At 42.4% G+C, this 16,997-nt stretch overlaps 2 protein-coding genes across 3 annotated transcripts; one reads left to right on the top strand and one right to left on the bottom strand.

Moving 5' to 3' along the window:
• Positions 1-6,259: 6,259 nt before the first annotated feature.
• Positions 6,260-10,557, bottom strand: LOC121567112 (proteasome subunit alpha type-6-like). Of its 2 annotated transcripts, none has more exons than XM_041877051.2 (7): positions 10,261-10,557; positions 9,708-9,802; positions 9,319-9,400; positions 9,072-9,227; positions 6,984-7,162; positions 6,763-6,857; positions 6,260-6,568 (listed from the first exon to the last, which is right to left on the bottom strand). In XM_041877051.2, the coding sequence occupies exons 1-7, from the start codon at positions 10,334-10,336 to the stop codon at positions 6,511-6,513; spliced, it is 741 nt and encodes a 246-aa protein (XP_041732985.1). In that variant the 5' UTR covers positions 10,337-10,557; the 3' UTR covers positions 6,260-6,510. The 2 variants fall into 2 exon arrangements, with proteins under 2 accessions (XP_041732985.1, XP_041732986.1); XM_041877052.2 differs by having other exon boundaries at positions 10,435-10,557.
• A 1,779-nt stretch (positions 10,558-12,336) lies between these two features.
• On the top strand, positions 12,337-16,547 carry LOC121563896 (inositol-tetrakisphosphate 1-kinase). Its single transcript, XM_041875522.1, has 10 exons — positions 12,337-12,450; positions 12,610-12,634; positions 13,434-13,556; positions 13,645-13,762; positions 13,857-13,955; positions 14,258-14,298; positions 14,671-14,836; positions 15,022-15,089; positions 15,402-15,564; positions 15,763-16,547. Exons 1-10 carry the CDS (start codon positions 12,368-12,370, stop codon positions 15,891-15,893), a joined length of 1,017 nt encoding a protein of 338 aa, XP_041731456.1. The 5' UTR covers positions 12,337-12,367; the 3' UTR covers positions 15,894-16,547.
• The last annotated feature ends 450 nt before the right edge of the window (positions 16,548-16,997 follow it).

Raw genomic sequence — 16,997 nt, 5'->3', positions numbered from 1 at the left:
GACTCTAGGTAAGTATGATGAGTTAATAATGTATGCAGTATAATGTAGACTCGAGAATCAAGTTGTGTCCCAAATGGCACCCTATTCCCTGTGTAGTGCACTACTTTTGACCAGAGCCCTATGGACCCTGTTCAAAAGTAGTACACTATATACTATAATTGACTCTAGGTAAGTATGATGAGTTAATAATGTATGCAGTATAATGTAGACTCGAGAATCAAGTTGTGTCCCAAATGGCACCCTATTCCCTGTGTAGTGCACTACTTTTGACCAGAGCCCTATGGACCCTGTTCAAAAGTAGTACACTATATAGGGAATAGGGTGCTATTTGGGACACAGTCATGGTGGTTGTGGGGCCAGGTTGTGCTGTTGCTCGTGGCTGAACAAGGTTAATCTCCTAGCCCGGGCCCCTCCTTCCCCCCACCACCCCCCAATCATCTCTTTGTGCACTACGCCGTACTAATCTCTCCATGCCTCTCTGTGCTGCTCTAATCTGCCCCCCCTCCACACACACACCCCAGTATCTGGTACTGCTCTGGTAATCTCTCTCTATCTCCACCCCTCCTCTCTCTCTCTTTCTCTCTCTCTCCCCCTGGTCCCTCACTCCCCCCACCCCTTCTGCTGCTGGTGGAGGCAGTGCTCTGCAGCCCTGTGCTCTGCTAATCTGGGGTCTGTCAGTCAGCACTTTGAGAGGCAGACAGACGGATTGGGCTGTAATCCCCAGAGTGGCACAGATGGAGCGGCACTATGCAGACCTTGGGGAAGGTGAACACAACACACACACTGCGTCCTGTTTCAGACCCACTAGGTCAACAGAGACCAACACACTACTACCAGACACACACACACACAGTGCGGATACTGATGAATTCTGTTTGTCCCAATGCCATCCAGATGTACAGGAGACATGTTATCAACTTCTCTGGAATATCAAGATCACATGCTAAGGTTTCTGACAGGAACTATGACCTGCCTACATCCTGTAACAAAAATCAGCAGATAGTGGGTGGCAGGTAGCCTAGCGGTTAAGAGCATTGGGCCAGTAACCGAGAGATCACTGGTTTGAATCCCTGAGCCGACTAGGTGAAAAACCTGTTGATGTGCCCTTGAACAAGGCACTTAACCCTCATCGCTCTGGATAAGAGAAATGACAAACAAAATTAGTTTTTAAGATACAGTCCTCTAATCCTCCAGTTTGATTTTAGAACTAAATTATTATGAAGTTTACTTTTCTTCTGTAAGAATAAAATCTAACGAATATTACAAGTTTACTGTAATCTGCCACGAACAAAGTTTCACACAAGTGTTTTAATGAATGGCACACTACTCTACTTTAGACATGGGCTGTAGTTTGTTAGTGTACTGTTACTGTAGTAGGCTAGGTAAAGGCTGATCCAGTGAAGGCCTTAGATGTACTGTAGTGTAAATGATCTGGGTTATGATGTGAGGGTGCTCAGGTAACTTAGCCAATATGATCTGTCTAGATGTAATCTACTGTACTACAGCTGGCTGCAGTTACTACCTGTCAATGCCCAGATACATACAGTACAACACATAGCGTAGCGGTTAAGAGTGTTGTAACTGAAAGGTCGCTGGTTTGAATCCCTGAGCAGGCAAGGTGGAACAATCTGCCGTTCTGCCTTTGAGCAAGGCACTGCTCCCCAGGTCGTCGATTAAGACTGCCCCCTGCACCTCTCTGATTCAGAGGGGTTGGGTTAAATGCGGAAGACAAATTTTGTTTGAATGCATTCATTTGTGCAACTGACTAGGTACCCCCCTTTCCCAATGAGTCCAAAATCAATTTTCACAGAACAGCCCCATAACCTGTTGCATTTTCCCTTTGGATTACAGTAGCCTAATATAAACGGTGGCATCCTGCAGCCTTAAATGCCCACAAAACGTAATAAAGGCCATCCAATTTCCTTTTTAGCACAACAATCCAATACAGTCCAACCAACTTGCATGGTACCACTGTTTGATGCTGTACAGGCCCTTACTCCATGATACTGGCAGGTTTGGGGTCAATTCCATTTCAATTCAGTCAATTCAGGAAGTAAACTGAAATTCCAATTCCGATGTTTTCATGTTATCCAGAGCTTTGGTGGTGACTGTAACTGTGCTGCTGGCAACAATTTAATTACGCTTTTTTGCTGACGTTTACTGATACCGGCCATATTCAACAGTTGTTGAGCGTTCGTAAATTCATCAGTTATTCTGCGCTCTGGCACACTCAGACGACAGTGCTCTGAAATCGGAGTAGCCAGAGCGAATTTACAAACACACCCATTGTTGTGGCAGTGTTGTGACAGTGTTGTGGCAGTGTTGTGACAGTGTTGTGGCAGTGAGGCCCATTCAAAACAACAGGATTAGAATTGTGTCTTTGATTAGATGTTTGCTTGTGTCTGTATGTTTCATTGTAATGAACATGGCTGAGGCTGGCTTTATCCCAGGGTTTTAATCATCTGCATTGGAGGATGGCAACTGCTGATTACCCTAAGAGAACACTGTCAGAGTGGGGAGATTGGTGATGATGTTTGGGTCTACCAGAATATCCTAGTGCTATACTGTACTGTACGGAAGATACATTTTTATCAGATAGTGGCAACGTCCGAAATGGCACCCATCCCTATGGGCCCTGGTCAAAGGCAGTGCACTACATAGGGAATAATATTCTGTTATTAATAAACCTAAATTATAAAGCACACATAAATGTATCATGGCATTATCAACAGGCAAAAAAACATCAACATGGCTATATGAAGTACCAACGAGCCACCTGGGCATGCTTTGTTCTGATGTGTCAGCAAGGCCGCAAGGGGGAGGATATCACAAGTTAAGCAACATCGCCATCCACTGGTTATCTGGTGTATTGTGAACTGAATTTCTCTTTCCCTTAATACCTGCTGAAACTACACTTCAGTACTGGCCCAGTACTGAAGTGTAGTCTCTTCTACAGTGGGATTCAGAGGGAAAGAGTGCGGAACAGAGAAGTGAGGTCATGGTCAGTGGGAGAATTTGAATATTGTTTGTGCCTGAATTACTGTTTGATGTCTGGGCCCATATTCACAAAGTGTCCCAGAGTAGGAGTGCTGATCTATGATCAGGTCCCCCCTCTTTTTCATTATGATTTAAAAGGCAAAACCGATCCTCGATCAGGGCCTGTATCCTCAAAGCGTCTCAAGAGTAGAAAATTGGTCGTAAATGCTGAGAATAGAGACATTTTACTCCTACTCTGATGGGTATAAATAAAAGCTACGCATGAAGCCTCTTTCGTCATAAGAGTCCCACCTAGTCAACGGATATTTAGGAGACCTCATGATCGGTCCTAACCAGTTCAGAGTTACCAGCAGGTTTCTTGATAATAGAAAAATGCAGCGAGTCAGTGGTTCCGGCGCCACATGCAATTGCTTTGGAGTTGTTCGAATGTTTTGATATTTCTATACAATCAATCTATAAATAATCTAGACCTACGGCTACACGCAACTGTATCTCTTGCACTTTTGACAATGATTTCACATGAGGCATACTGCATAAATACCTATAACCACTAGGCCAATCAATAATCACGTTTTTCTTTCAATTATTTAATTAACCTACATCATGTTAGATCAAGTTATCCCTTTGAAGCTCAATATCACATTGTTAAAAAATATGCCTAAATTGGGCATGACTATAAGTTGGGCAATTGAAGCCATCTAGGGCCTATGTTAACTTTGATTGTGTTCGATGAAAATGAAAGACCTTTCAAACGTTTTACAGTGCCTTGCCAAAATATTCATCCCCCTTGGCATTTTTCCTATTTTGTTGCATTACAACCTGTAATTTAAATGGATGTTTATTTGGATTTCATGTAATGGACATACACAAAATAGTCCAAATTGGTGAAGTGAAATTAAAAAAATAACTTGTTTCAAAACATTCTAAAAAATAAATAACGGGAAAGTGGTGCGTGCATATGTATTCACCCCCTTTGCTATGAAGCCCCTAAACCAATTACCTTCAGAAGTCACATAATTAGTTAAATAAAGTCCACCTGTGTGCAATCTAAGTGTCACATGATCTGTCACATGATCTCAGTATATATACACCTGCTCTGAAAGGCCCCAGAGTCTGCAACACCACTAAGCAAGTGGCACCACCAAGCAAGCAGCATCATGAAGACCAAGGAGCTCTCCAAACAGGTCAGGGACAAAGTTGTGGAGAAGTACAAATCAGGGTTGGGTTATAAAAAAATATCTGAAACTTTGAACATCCCACGGAGCATCATTAAATCCATTATTTAAAAAATGAAAGAATATGGCACCATAACAAACCTGCCAAGAGAGGGCTGCCCACCAAAACTCATGGATCAGGCAAGGAGGGCATTAATCAGAGAGGCAACAAAGAGACCAAAGATAACCCTGAAGGAGCTGCAAAGATCCACAGCGGAGATTGGAGTATTTGTCCATAGGACCACTTTAAGCCGTACACTCCACAGAGCTGGGCTTATAGAAGAGTGGCCAGAAAAAAGCCATTGCTTAAAGAAGAAAATAAGCAAACATGTTTGGTGTTCGCCAAAAGGCATGTGGGAGACTCCCCAAACATATGGAAGAATGTACTCTGGTCAGATGAGACTAAAATTGAGCTTTTTGGCCATCAAGGAAAACGCTATGTCTGGCACAAACCCAACACCTCTTATCACCCCAAGCACACCATCCCCACAGTGAAGCATGGTGGTGGCAGCATCATGCTGTGGGGATGTTTCTTATCGGCAGGGACTGGGAAACTGGTTGAAGGAATGATGAATGCCGGTAAATACAGTGAAATTCTTGAGGGAAAACCTGTTTCAGTCTTTCAGAGATTTGAGACTGGGACGGAGCAATGACGCTAAGCATACTGCTAAAGCAACACTTGAGTGGTTTAAGGGGAAACATTTAAATGTCTTGGAATGGCCTAGTCAAAGCCCAGACCTCAATCCAATCGAGAATCTGTTGTATGACTTAAAGATTGCTGTACACCAGTGAAACCCATCCAACTTGAAGGAGCTGGAGCAGTTCTGCCTTGAAGAATGGGCAAAAATCGCAGTGGCTAGATGTGCCAAGCTTATAGAGACATACCCCAAGAGACTTGCAGCTGTAATTGCTGCAAAAGGTGGCTCAACAAAGTATTGACTTTGGGGGGGGGTGAATAGTTATGCACGCTGAAGTTTTCTGTTTTTTTGTCTTATTTCTTGCTTGTTTCGCAATAAAAAATATTTTGCATCTTCAAAGTGGTAGGCATGTTGTGTAAATCAAATTATACAAACCCCCAAAAAATCAATTTTAATTCCAGGTTGTAAGGCAACAAAATAGGAAAAATGCCAAGGGGGGTGAATACTTTCGCAAGCCACTGTATGCAGCATTATCGGCAAGTGACTTGATGCCTACAGTGCCAAAGCGATTTGGAGTTGTTAAATGGGAGTGACGAGTGTGTTGATATAATGGTAATATTATCAAAACTCCGCTTTTAACAACCATCAGAATTGGTTAAAAAAAGGTTATGGATGCTATTAGGCAAGAATTAAGAGTAGGCAACGTGATCGTATCATGCGAAAATGATATCAAACGTTTTACCATTGCAACATTTGATGGTTGTCTGAAGCGTGCTAGAGTTCACAGCGGGTAATGAATGCCTCATCACCAATGGTTATTCCCCATCATATGCAACAATGTCAATGAGCATCATCACCATCTTTCCTTTGCGGTACCTCAAACTGTCATGATTACCAGCAGAGATAAACTTTTATGAGTTGATTTTACTCCTGGCTCAGAGATTGTCTGAGCAGTGTCATAACATCATCCTAAAACCTACTCTGAGCTGGGAGTTTTTTTTGTCTTAAAACACGTTTTAACAGGATTCCTAGGACCTTTTCTGAGACGCTTTGCGGATACGGCCCAGCACTCCTACTCTAAGACATGTTGTGAATATGGACCCAGGTCTCTAGTTACATGTATCGAATCAAATAAATACAAAAGGTTAAGAACTACTGTGTCTTTTGTGATTCTACAGAAAACATCTAAGCTATCAGAATAAAAAAGGGATATTAGTGTTCTTTTGTTTTACTTGATGTGTTTTATTCTGTTACACAGTGTTTCTGTGGCAGGTGATAGATGACATGAGTAACGCTCTGGACACAGGCAGCTAAAACCCATTTGGTGGTCATAAACAATGGGGATCAATGAGATACAGACAATAAATATGAAACGATCCACACGATCAAACCAATCCAACAACACGGGAATTCTAGTTACAGCCTGGCTGTATGTCCAAGAAACTTTAATATGCAGACTGAAGGTGAAAATCAACCTGTGCAGATGTAAATAGTTGGAAAGTAGAAAAATATCATAGTATTGTATAAGATGGGCCCTTCTGCAACAGCAGTCTGAAGCAGATCTACTGCAGTAGTATTGATGTCCTATTACTGAACGACTAGGTTAGTCTGTTCGTTAGTCAGCCTGATGCCTGACGTACTGTATGTGGATGGCTGCACCTCTATTCCCGCTCAGCAATGGCAACCAGGTGGGTGTCGATCTCTGTCTCAGAGAGTGTCCTGTGAGGGTGAAGAAGAGAAGATGAGAGTGGATGTTAGAAACAGGGTTGGGGAGAGAGAAAGAGAGAAGGAAAAATGAATTGACTATTGATCATTTGGCTGTTGTTCCCTTGTCTAAATCCTTGATCATTACCATATGAGCAAATAGAAAAACACAGTGATGATGAAATGCAGTTACTGTGATAGTATAGTACCTGAACTTGGGGCTTTCCTTAGTGACCACACCCACTTCAATTTCACTGGGCTTGAAGTCCATGGACAGAATAGAAGAGAGACAGGAGATGGCCAACTATAGGAGGAGAGAGGGAAAGAAACAGAGAGAGAGAGAGAGCGAGAGAGAGAGACTGAATACTGTACAGACTTTCACTTTTCGGCAGATGTTTCCATGAGTATCCAGGTGTATCCATCCCCCTACCTCCACAGTCATCTCATATGACAGCTCCGGCCTCTTCTTCAGTTTCTTCTCCAGGTAGCTGTTAGCCTCTGTCTGCTTGGCCCCCACGCTGGTGGCCCTGAAGCCACAGAAGTAGCCTGCCGGGTCACACTTAAACAGCATGGGACCCAGCTGGGGGTCCATGGCCACCAAGATCATACCTGGAGACATGGGGAGGAGAAGGTTATGGGTCTGAGTCCTCTGTGTGGGAGTTAAGACTCACCTACTGCACTTGCTGTTTTTTCAATCACTTTGGTGCCATTTTCACAACTCCACTTTCACAACTCCATTTTCACAACTCCATTTTCACAACTCTAAGCACAAAAATCTAAACAGATCATCAAAATGGCTCATGTTTCAAACCTCTAAGCACATTTTCAGTTGACTGAGTGCAGCAAACAAATTCATAGTATTTTGTTCACGGCACCAAATCACTCTTTCAATTTGGATACATATTTGATCTACTGAACAAAAATATAAACGTAACATGTAATGTGTTGGTCCCATGTTTCATGACCTAAAATAAAAGATCCCAGAAATGTTCCATATGCACATAAAGCTTATTTCTCTCAAATGTTGTGCACAAATTTGTTTACATTCCTGTTAGTGAGCATTTCTCCTTTGCCAAGATAATCCATCCACCTGACAGGTGTGGCATATCAAGAAGCTGATTAAACAGCATGATCATTAAATAGGTGCACGTTGTACTGGGGACAATAAAAGGCCACTGAAATGTGCCGTTTTGTCACACAACACGATGCCACAAATGTCTCAAGTTTTGAGGGAGCGTGCAATTGACATGCTGACTGCAGGAATGTCAACCAGAGCTGTTGCCAGATAATTTTATGTTAATTTGTCTGCCATAAGCTGCCTCCAACGTTGTTTTAGGGAACTTGACAGTACGTCCAACTGGCCTCACAACTGCAGACCACGTGTATGGCGTTGTGTGGGCGAGTGGTTTGCTGATGTCAATGTTTTGAACAGAGTGCCAGTGGGGTTATGTTATGCGCAGGCATAAGCTACAGACAACAAACACAATTGCATTTTATCGATGGCAATTTAAATGCACAGAGATACTGTGACGAGATCCTGAGGCCCATTGTCGTGCAATTTATCCGCCGCCATCACCTCATGTTTCAGCATGATAATGCACGGCCCCATGTTGCAAGGATCTGTACACAATTCCTGGAAGCTGAAAATGTCCCAGTTCTTCCATGGCCTGCATACTCACCAGACATGTCACCCATTGAGCAAGTTTGGGATGCTTTGGATCAACATGTACGACAGCGTGTTCCAGTTCCCGCCAATATCCAGCAACTTCGCACAGCCATTGAAGAGGAGTGGGACAACATTCCACAGGCCACAATCAACAGCCTCATCAACTCTATGCGAAGGAGATGTGTTGCGTTGCATGAGGCAAATGGTGGTCACACCAGATACTGACAGGTTTTCTGATCCACGCCCATATCTTTATTTTTAAGATATCTGTGACCAATAGATGCATATCTGTATTCCCAGTCATGTGAAATCCATAGATTAGGGCCTAATGAATTTATTTCAATTGACTGATTTCCTTATATGAACTGTAACTCAGTAAAATCTTAGAAATTGTTATATGTTGCATTTATATTTTTGCTCAGTATAAGTATCTACGTTTCAAAATGCAATATTCACTTTACTTTTGATATGATTTTCTTGACATTTGTTAACAATACAATTAACTATTACTGAATAAAACTGCTCAAAACAGATAACTACTGAACCAAAATTATGTAGTGCCTAGTTAATGTATATAGTTTGATAACTGCTGAACACTGTAGAATTCTATATATTTTTTATGTATAAATGTATCAATTTGACATCAATTTCTGTTGTAAGGTAAAACCAAATCATATATGGATGTGGCTGTAAATACTACATCATCAATCTCCATCAGCTAGTGTGCCTTAATAGGACAGAGTGGAAAGACTCACTCTATGTGCTACCATTTGGAATGATGGTGTAGTGAATCAATGGAGAGTAAGAGGAACGAGAGACAGGGTGACAGGAGGACAGGGCTACACCACTCACAGCATCCCAGAGGTCTCATCTCAGCGTTCTGTGTGTAGACCTGGGAGATGTCCGCCATTCTCCGACACAACATGTCTGCTGTGATGTCATATCCAAACTTGTACTTCCATTCGGCAGCCTCCACTCGTGCCCTGTGGACCTGGGACCGACTGTCCGCTGAGGGGGAGAGGAAGAGAGAGTAAAAGGATGTGTGTGTGTGTGTATGTGTGTGTGTGATGTGAGATGTCGTCTGTGCCATTATACACACCATTGTGTCCTGTCATCACACATCCAATGCGTGGGGTAAGTGGGTACATGTTGGTCAGAGTGGCAGAATCCAGCAGCTTGTCCTGTGTTATAATGACAGGGTCACATATATACATACATATAGTAGATGATACCTCATTGTTGTTAGGAATATTGTGTTGATTCCACAATATCAACTTTCCTTGGACAAGCTTTAACAAATCCGTGGCGTGTGCCCTGTCAGCAGAAATGCTCGAGACACCACTCTGTCATGCTTCACTGTTCATGACTGACTCTTTCTCTAAAGCCAGATATCAACATTATTTTTCTAATTTGGATGAAGTCAAACAACTAAGAAAAAAGCTCCAGGTACATGGAGATGTAGCTATGGTCCAAAGCTGAATATCTTACCGGCACTTTCTTCTGTGTGACCACCACAGCACAGTCTGTCCCCCGCACGCCCAGTGATGTCAACCCACCCTGCGCGATGGCTTTGAAGGCATACTCTGAGGCACAACACATAAGAACATGAGATTATAATTCTTAAATATAGGCTAACTTTTAAAAGCTGCATGGGGTACACAGGGGGCTTGGAATAATGTAGGTCTAAAGGTGTTCTTGGGAAAGTCTCAAACATTGGTAGATTGCTTTATTGACGGACATATTATACCACAGACAAGTAAAGCACATTTAAAACATGTGTTTTTCCCCCAAATATTATATGCGAAATACACAATCACACTATGTTTATATGTTTATAATCACAATATGTTTATAATCACAATATACTACACTTTTGGCCTATGGGGATGCTCATCATCAGATACAGATACAGCGCAACACATTCACAGCGCGAATATCTTACATTTTAGATGACATAGAACGATACCTATACAGAGGCTATACTAGCCAAGTTCATCCCCTGCATGAAACAAAACTGGAGGAATGAAGCAAAATATCTCACCGACTTGATAGAGGCGGCCCTCAGGAGAAAAAATCGTAATGTGTCGGTCAAATCCAGCATTCGAACCACGGGACATTGCTTTGCGTCAAATGATGCTCACCTAAAGTGAACTTTCTGCGAGTTACCTGTTACCTTTTATGCAGTAGCCTAATAGACTTATAGGACTATATTCACCGTTTTTTTCTGTTGCAGTAAAACAAGAAGATCACTCTACAATAGAGAGCAGACGACGATAAAGGTGTTTGTTGAGCTTCCCGGTGGAGTTTTACTTTCTCTTTCTTTTTTCAATGAACCTTGAAAAGGCTGGCACATGTGTGTTGTGAACAACATTAGCGTGAGCAGCAAAAGTGGAATCGGTGTTTTGCCTTCAAAATAAAAGTTCCAGATTGAAACTAAAGCAAACTGATAAAAATAGTGGAATCATGCCACAATTGGACTATAATGCTAAACAAGGTTTGAATGTTGCTATACAAATTCAACAAAATATAATAATTAGTTAATTAGACACAAAAAGAAGTTTGGTATGCGAAACGCAGCATCATATGATGCTAAATGCATCATACAGGCTGTCTCCTAAGTGGCGCAGTGGTCTAAGGCACTGCATCAAATGCTAGAGATCCTGGTTCGTATCCAGGCTCTGTCGTAGCTGGCCGCGACCGGTAGACCCATGGGGTGGCGCACAATTGTCCCAGGGTAGGGGAGGGAATGGCCGGCAGGGATGTAGCTCAGTTGGTTGTGGGTTCGATTCCCACGGGGGGGCAGTATGAAAAATAAAAAAAATGATGTATGCACTCACTAACTGTGAGTTGCTCTGGATAAGAGCATCTGCTAAAATGTATTTCTGTATTTTGAAAGTTCTATATATTGAAAACTTGATTGCTGAAATGGAAAACTGTTTGGGACTATAGACCAATGAAACAAATACCAAAATATCGTTTTTGGGTGGAGTTTCCTTTAAATTCCTTCAGTAAGAGCTATGATGCTAATATTTGTGTACACTCTACATAGTTGTGTTCTGTGAGTGTCACTGAGTAGGCTGATACCCCATTTACTTTTTTGTGTCAAATTAACAAATTATTATATTTTGCTGAATTTCTATAACAACATTCTAACTTTCTTTCGCGTTATCTAGTCCAGGTGTGGCATGATTCCACGAGTTGTATCCGTTTGCATCAGTTTCAATAGGGAACTTTTATTTTGAAGGTAATCCGCCGATTGCACTATTGCTGCTCACGTTAACAACACACTGGTAAGGCTGGTTATAATATGATCGCAATAAGGAAGTTGTCAGTGGAAGGAAATAGGCCTACTGGCAAAATAAATCATAAGAAAATATTTATCTGAGTCATGCACCATTATGCACCAGTTCTGTATGTTATACTACGTTTTTTAGAGGAAAAACGTTTTCACTTAGACCCTCTTTCCAGCATTGGGTAACATCCCGCGTCCCCCCCTGTGGGCACAAGCAGTGTTCATGATTCCAACTGTTCACACCCCTCTTGTTGGAGAGAACATTTCGCAGGTTTAAAGCAAATTTTCTTGCAATTCTATACATTTTGCCATGTCTAATGTGTATTCACGTGATATTTGAAATGACAAGAGGAACCCCCCCCGCCCTACAGTATATGAAAACCTATGCCTACTCCCATTTCGTAAAGAAGAGGTATCTCTCTCTCTCAATTCAGTTCAATTCAATTTCAATTTAAAGGCTTTATTGGCATGGGAAACGTATGTTAACATTGCCAAAGCAAGTGAAGTAGATAGTAAACAAAAGTGAAATAAACAATAAATATTAACAGTAAACATTACACTCAGAAGTTTCAAAAGAATAAAGACATTTCAAATGTCATATTATGTATATATACAGTGTTGTAACAATGTGCAAATAGTTAAAGTACAAATGGGAAAATAAATAAACATAAATATGGGTTGTATTTACAATGGTCTCTCTCTCTCTCTCTCTCTCTCTCTCTCTCTCTCTCTCTCTCTCTCTCTCTCTCTCTCTCTCTCTCTCTCGCTCTCTCGCTCTCTCGCTCTCTCACACCCCCAAGTCATCAGTATTGCCTACCCTTTGTCCAACCAGCCTAGGCATTGCTCCTCTGCCCAAATGTCTGGGCGCAGGGTAGGTTTCTGTCTGAGCGACAAGAAACGGAGACGAATTAATCTGGTTGCTTTTGCTGAGCTTTGTGCGTAAGTTTAAACTATTAATTTGTGTTCTTGCAAACATAATACTAATGTAGGCTACAATGGAGCTTCTCCTGCAGCCTTACTCATATGCGTTCTCCTTGGTGTAACTGTCCTAAATTGTCACTTAACATTTTCATTCAACATTGAATTCCTTCTGGTCAGGAGCCACGGTGTTGAGGTGGTTGAGGTAAGTCAATTTCCATTACATTGCATTATGTTCTTAGGTTTAAGATGGAAGACATCAGAATAGTGTCATTATAAGGTTGCAAAAATAAAATCAGTAGGCATGTGAGTAATAGCTTTATAGTGTAGTTGGGAAACAAGTTATACCAGTTGAACGATTGATGGTTTTTATTAAACTATCATAAAATGTTTGTATGTTAATTTATGTGTCACATAGACACACACAACATAAAGTGTATTAGCTGACTGTCATTCCTTTGTTTGCACTTTTATTACTCCAACTATGTCTCCAATTCCCATCATCAGCTCTCTCACCCTACCCTCTCTCTCTCTCTCTCTCTCTCTCTCTCTCTCTCTCTCTCTCTCTCTCTCTCTCTCTCTCTCTCTCTCTCTCTCTCTCTCTCTCTCCCCTCTCTCTCTCTCTCTCTCTCTCTCTCTCTCTCTCTCTCTCTCTCTCTCTCTCTCTATCTCTCTCTCTCTCTCTCTCACCCTACCCCCCCCCTCTCTCTCTCTCTCTCTCAATTCAATTCAAGGGGCATGGGAAACATCTCTCTCTCTCTCTCTCTCTCTCTCTCTCTCTCTCACTTACTCCTTCTCTCCCGTCTGTCTCTGCCGCTGTCTTGTCAGTTTCAGATGTCTGACATGCCAGTCGTTTCTGTCACTGCCACCTGCAGTCACCTGCTTGGAGCTCCTCTCAAACAGAGGGGAACAATAGCTGTAGTGTTTGCCTCACAAGTGCTTGTCCAAGTTGTGCCTGAGGCAGAGGATATTTCATTCACACTTATTTTTCTCTCCTGATACAGATAGACCTCAGCCAGCCATTGGAGTCTCAAGGACCCTTTGAGGTCATTGTACACAAGCTCTCTGATGTCATTGTTGAGGCCGAGTACGACAGCCAATCACAACAGCTCCTCGACAACTTCCAGGTATGGGAAAATGGCCCATTTAATGGTGTTCAACAGCGGTAACAGCATCATATTTTATCATACTAAAGTATATGTTTGTGTGTTTCAGGGTTATGTGTCCGCCCATCCCCATACTGTTCTTCTGGACCCCCTTCCAGCAATGAGCCAGCTACTGGATCGCTTTGCCTCCTATCGGATTATGAGCCATCTCCAGAACTCCCTGAGAGGTACAGTACAGTAGCCTCACTGTCCCTCCTCTAGACATCTATCAAGCCAAGCACTCTATCTCCTTATGCTCTTCCTGATCCCGCCCCCCTGTAGACTGGCGAATCAGCAGCCCTCCCTACCTGGAGATCAGCACCAGTGACCTGTCAGTCATCCAGGAGGACGTGGAGAGCAAGGGCCTCAGCTTCCCTCTGAGTCAGTGAGGGACTGTCTACAACCAAACACATAAACATACAGCTAATGAATCTTATCGTATACAGAGCCTTCACATTCAGTTTTTGGCAAACTCCTTTTATCTAATTTATAAGACATTTACGGCTGATTTCCCGGACACAGATTTAGCCTAGTCTTGGAATAAGAAGCATGTTCAATGGAGATTGTCCATTGAAAGTGCTTTTTAGTCTAGGACTAGGCTTAACCTGTGACTGGGAAACTGTCCCATAAGTTCGTGTGTTGTATTGTGTCTCCTCACACCTCACTATTCCTCTTCCTCTTAGTCTGTAAAACCAGGGTGGCTCATGGATCCCGCTCCCATGAGGTAAGAGACTGTCTGTCTTTCTATTGCTCAAAAGTATTTTTGCATATTTTGCCATATATTCCATATATTTGTTACCATTTTCTGCCTTTTTGTGTGGCTCAGTGTATTGCTACTTTGTTGACACTGTGATCTCTCTCTATAGATGTGTATTGGCCCATGGCTCTCCCTCTAGTTTTTCAGACTTTAATAATATGCCATTTAGCAGACGCTTTTATCCAAAGCGACTTACAGTCGTGCGTGCATACATTTTTTTTTTTGTGTATGGGTGGTCCCGGGGATCGAACCCACTACCTTGGCGTTACAAGCGCCATGCTCTACCAGCTGAGCTACAGAGGACCACTTTAGTGTCCCTGCTCTCTCTCCATACCATAGATGTCTCTGATCTTCAGTATGGCTGGTCTGTCAGATGCCCACCCTCCCTGTGTGCTGCAGAGCTTCGTCAACCACGGTGCCGTGCTGCACAAGGTGTTTGTGGTGGGAGAGGACCACTTCACTGTGGAGAGGCCCTCGCTGAAGAACTTCCCCCCTGGACCCCATGGTCAGTGTGGACACACCCTCACCTCTTCTCCCTCTTCTTCTCTCTCTCTCTCTCTCTCTCTCTCTCTCTCTCTCTCTCTCTCTCTCTCTCTCTCGCTCTGTCTCATTCTCATGCTTATACTGTTTTTAATAATCTGTTGCAATAAAACTTCTTCCTAATGTCTATGGTGTGTTTTGTGACTCCAGAGAGGAAGACAATCTTCTTCAACAGCCACGAGGTGTCCAAGCCAGAGTCCTGCTCCCACCTCACTGCAGTTAGTACGACCTCAACTCTGTTCAATTTGATTCACTGGCACTGATTCCTGTACAAACGAATTCAATCTCTTTTACCCTGTTCTACTTGACCCACTGTCTGCAATAGGTCTTGTACCGTATTCATAATGCGTCTCAAAGTAGTAGTGCTGACCTAAGATCAGTTTGGCTATTTAGATCATAATGAGTAAGAACACATAGACAGGGGGGACCTGATCCTAGATCAGCATTCCTACTCTGATACACTTTGTGAATACAGACCCTGAACAGATGAACTGATCATCTGTCCTGTGTCCTGTGGTGTTGTGTCTCAGCTGGATGAGAAGATGCCAAGGCTGCCTCCCCCCAGTGGTGAGGCCATGGTGGCCCTAGTGAGGGAGCTGAGGGCAGAGCTGGGCATGGCTCTGTTCGGGGTGGACGTCATCTTCAACATCAACACACATACCCTCACCATTATCGACATTAACATCTTCCCAGGTCACTGGACTTTTCCATCCTTCATTTCCATTATACATTTGTCATTAACAGACGCTCTTATCCAGAGCGATTTACAGTCATGAAAGTGACTTTATACTGCTGTATTTGCTTCCATGTTACACTTTCACTCTTACTCAATGTCATGTTCTCTCTCTAGCTCTCTCTCATCAACCCTATCTTTCCGTCCCCCTCTTCCAGGCTATGAGGGAGTGCCTCAGTTCTTCTCCTCCCTCCTCAGTCACATTGAGTCAGTATTGGACCACCGGGAACTGGAAGTCCCCCAGGCAACATGTCCTCCTGCTCCATCTGCCCCCCAGGCTGACCTCTGAACTCTGACCTGGGTTCACCGTTGACCCTTGACCCTGACCTGGTTCATCCGCTCTGATACATCCAGAAAGCCCCTGGAAGTAGGAGACCTAATTGACGATGGTTGCCTTTAAATAAGTCTCATAATCTGGGTCTGAGTCACCTCTCCTTGCAGACACATAGGTGTCAGGATTTTGTATGAATAGACAGAGACTCTGATCAGTCAATGAAGACAACCAACCACTACTATTATAGAAGTAACAATGATTGAGAAATATCATACATTGTGATTTTATTGATTGACATGTAGCATATAAGACACAGCAGGCACAGACGCAGGACTCTGATTGGGCCAGTACAATTACAAATGTTGACCTCCACTAATTTGTCCTTTACATCCCACTTACAATCCACAACCCTTTGCTGATTAAATACATTTGGTAAATACATTTCTAAATGTTGAAATGGTATACATTCTTGAGTAAATCTCACAACACGTAGTGAGTAGCCAGTTTGACTTCTTACATGGTGTTGATGTGTTTTATATTAGTTTTATATGAGTCCGAACAGTTACCAGTGTTATATAATTAAACAATAAGGACCGAGGAGGTGTGGTATATGGCCAATATACCATGGCTAAGGGCTGTTCTTACGCACTACACAACACGGAGTGCCTGGATACAGCCCTTAGTCGTGGTATATTGGCAATATACCACAAACCCCCGAGGTGCCTTATTGCTATTATAAACTGGTAACAAACGTAACTAGAGCAGTAAAAACAAATGTTTTGTCATACCCGTGGTATACGGTCTGATATACCACGACCGTCAGCCAATCAGATTTCAGGGCTCGAACCACCCAGTTTATAATTGTAAATCAATGTTAGATAGAAAAGGAGTGTTTATATTTAAAAGTCCATTTATGATGCATTTTAATTACATAATAAAGTACATTTACAGAAAATCATCATAATATATTTGGCTTTAATATGTACATTTTTATAGCTTTATAGGTTTTAATAAGTTGTCTTAATATTCTTCTTCTTCTTCTTGTATTGCAGTTATTGTTGTTCCTCCACATTTGTTATTAACCATGCAACTGTGTAGCACGTAGTGCACTTATGTTGA

Source organism: Coregonus clupeaformis, chromosome 5, assembly GCF_020615455.1.
Source record: "Coregonus clupeaformis isolate EN_2021a chromosome 5, ASM2061545v1, whole genome shotgun sequence".
In the NCBI taxonomy this organism is placed as follows: Eukaryota; Metazoa; Chordata; class Actinopteri; order Salmoniformes; family Salmonidae; genus Coregonus; species Coregonus clupeaformis.
Note: the sequence above shows the minus strand (reverse complement) of the source record. Positions and strands in the feature narration are given on the sequence as shown.

Excerpts from the sequence above, each read along its gene's own strand:
- LOC121567112 (XM_041877051.2), bottom strand. The coding sequence starts at position 10,336 with ATGTCCCGTGGTTCGAATGCTGGATTTGACCGACACATTACGATTTTT. Across the intron at positions 9,228-9,318 it reads TGTGATGACAGGACACAATG|CGGACAGTCGGTCCCAGGTC; the intron begins GTGTGTATAATG and ends TCTCCCCCTCAG. Across the intron at positions 7,163-9,071 it reads GATGAGACCTCTGGGATGCT|GTATGATCTTGGTGGCCATG; the intron begins GTGAGTGGTGTA and ends CCATGTCTCCAG.
- LOC121563896 (XM_041875522.1), top strand. The coding sequence starts at position 12,368 with ATGTCTGGGCGCAGGGTAGGTTTCTGTCTGAGCGACAAGAAACGGAGA. Across the intron at positions 12,451-12,609 it reads GCTTTTGCTGAGCTTTGTGC|GAGCCACGGTGTTGAGGTGG; the intron begins GTAAGTTTAAAC and ends CCTTCTGGTCAG. Across the intron at positions 12,635-13,433 it reads ACGGTGTTGAGGTGGTTGAG|ATAGACCTCAGCCAGCCATT; the intron begins GTAAGTCAATTT and ends CTCCTGATACAG.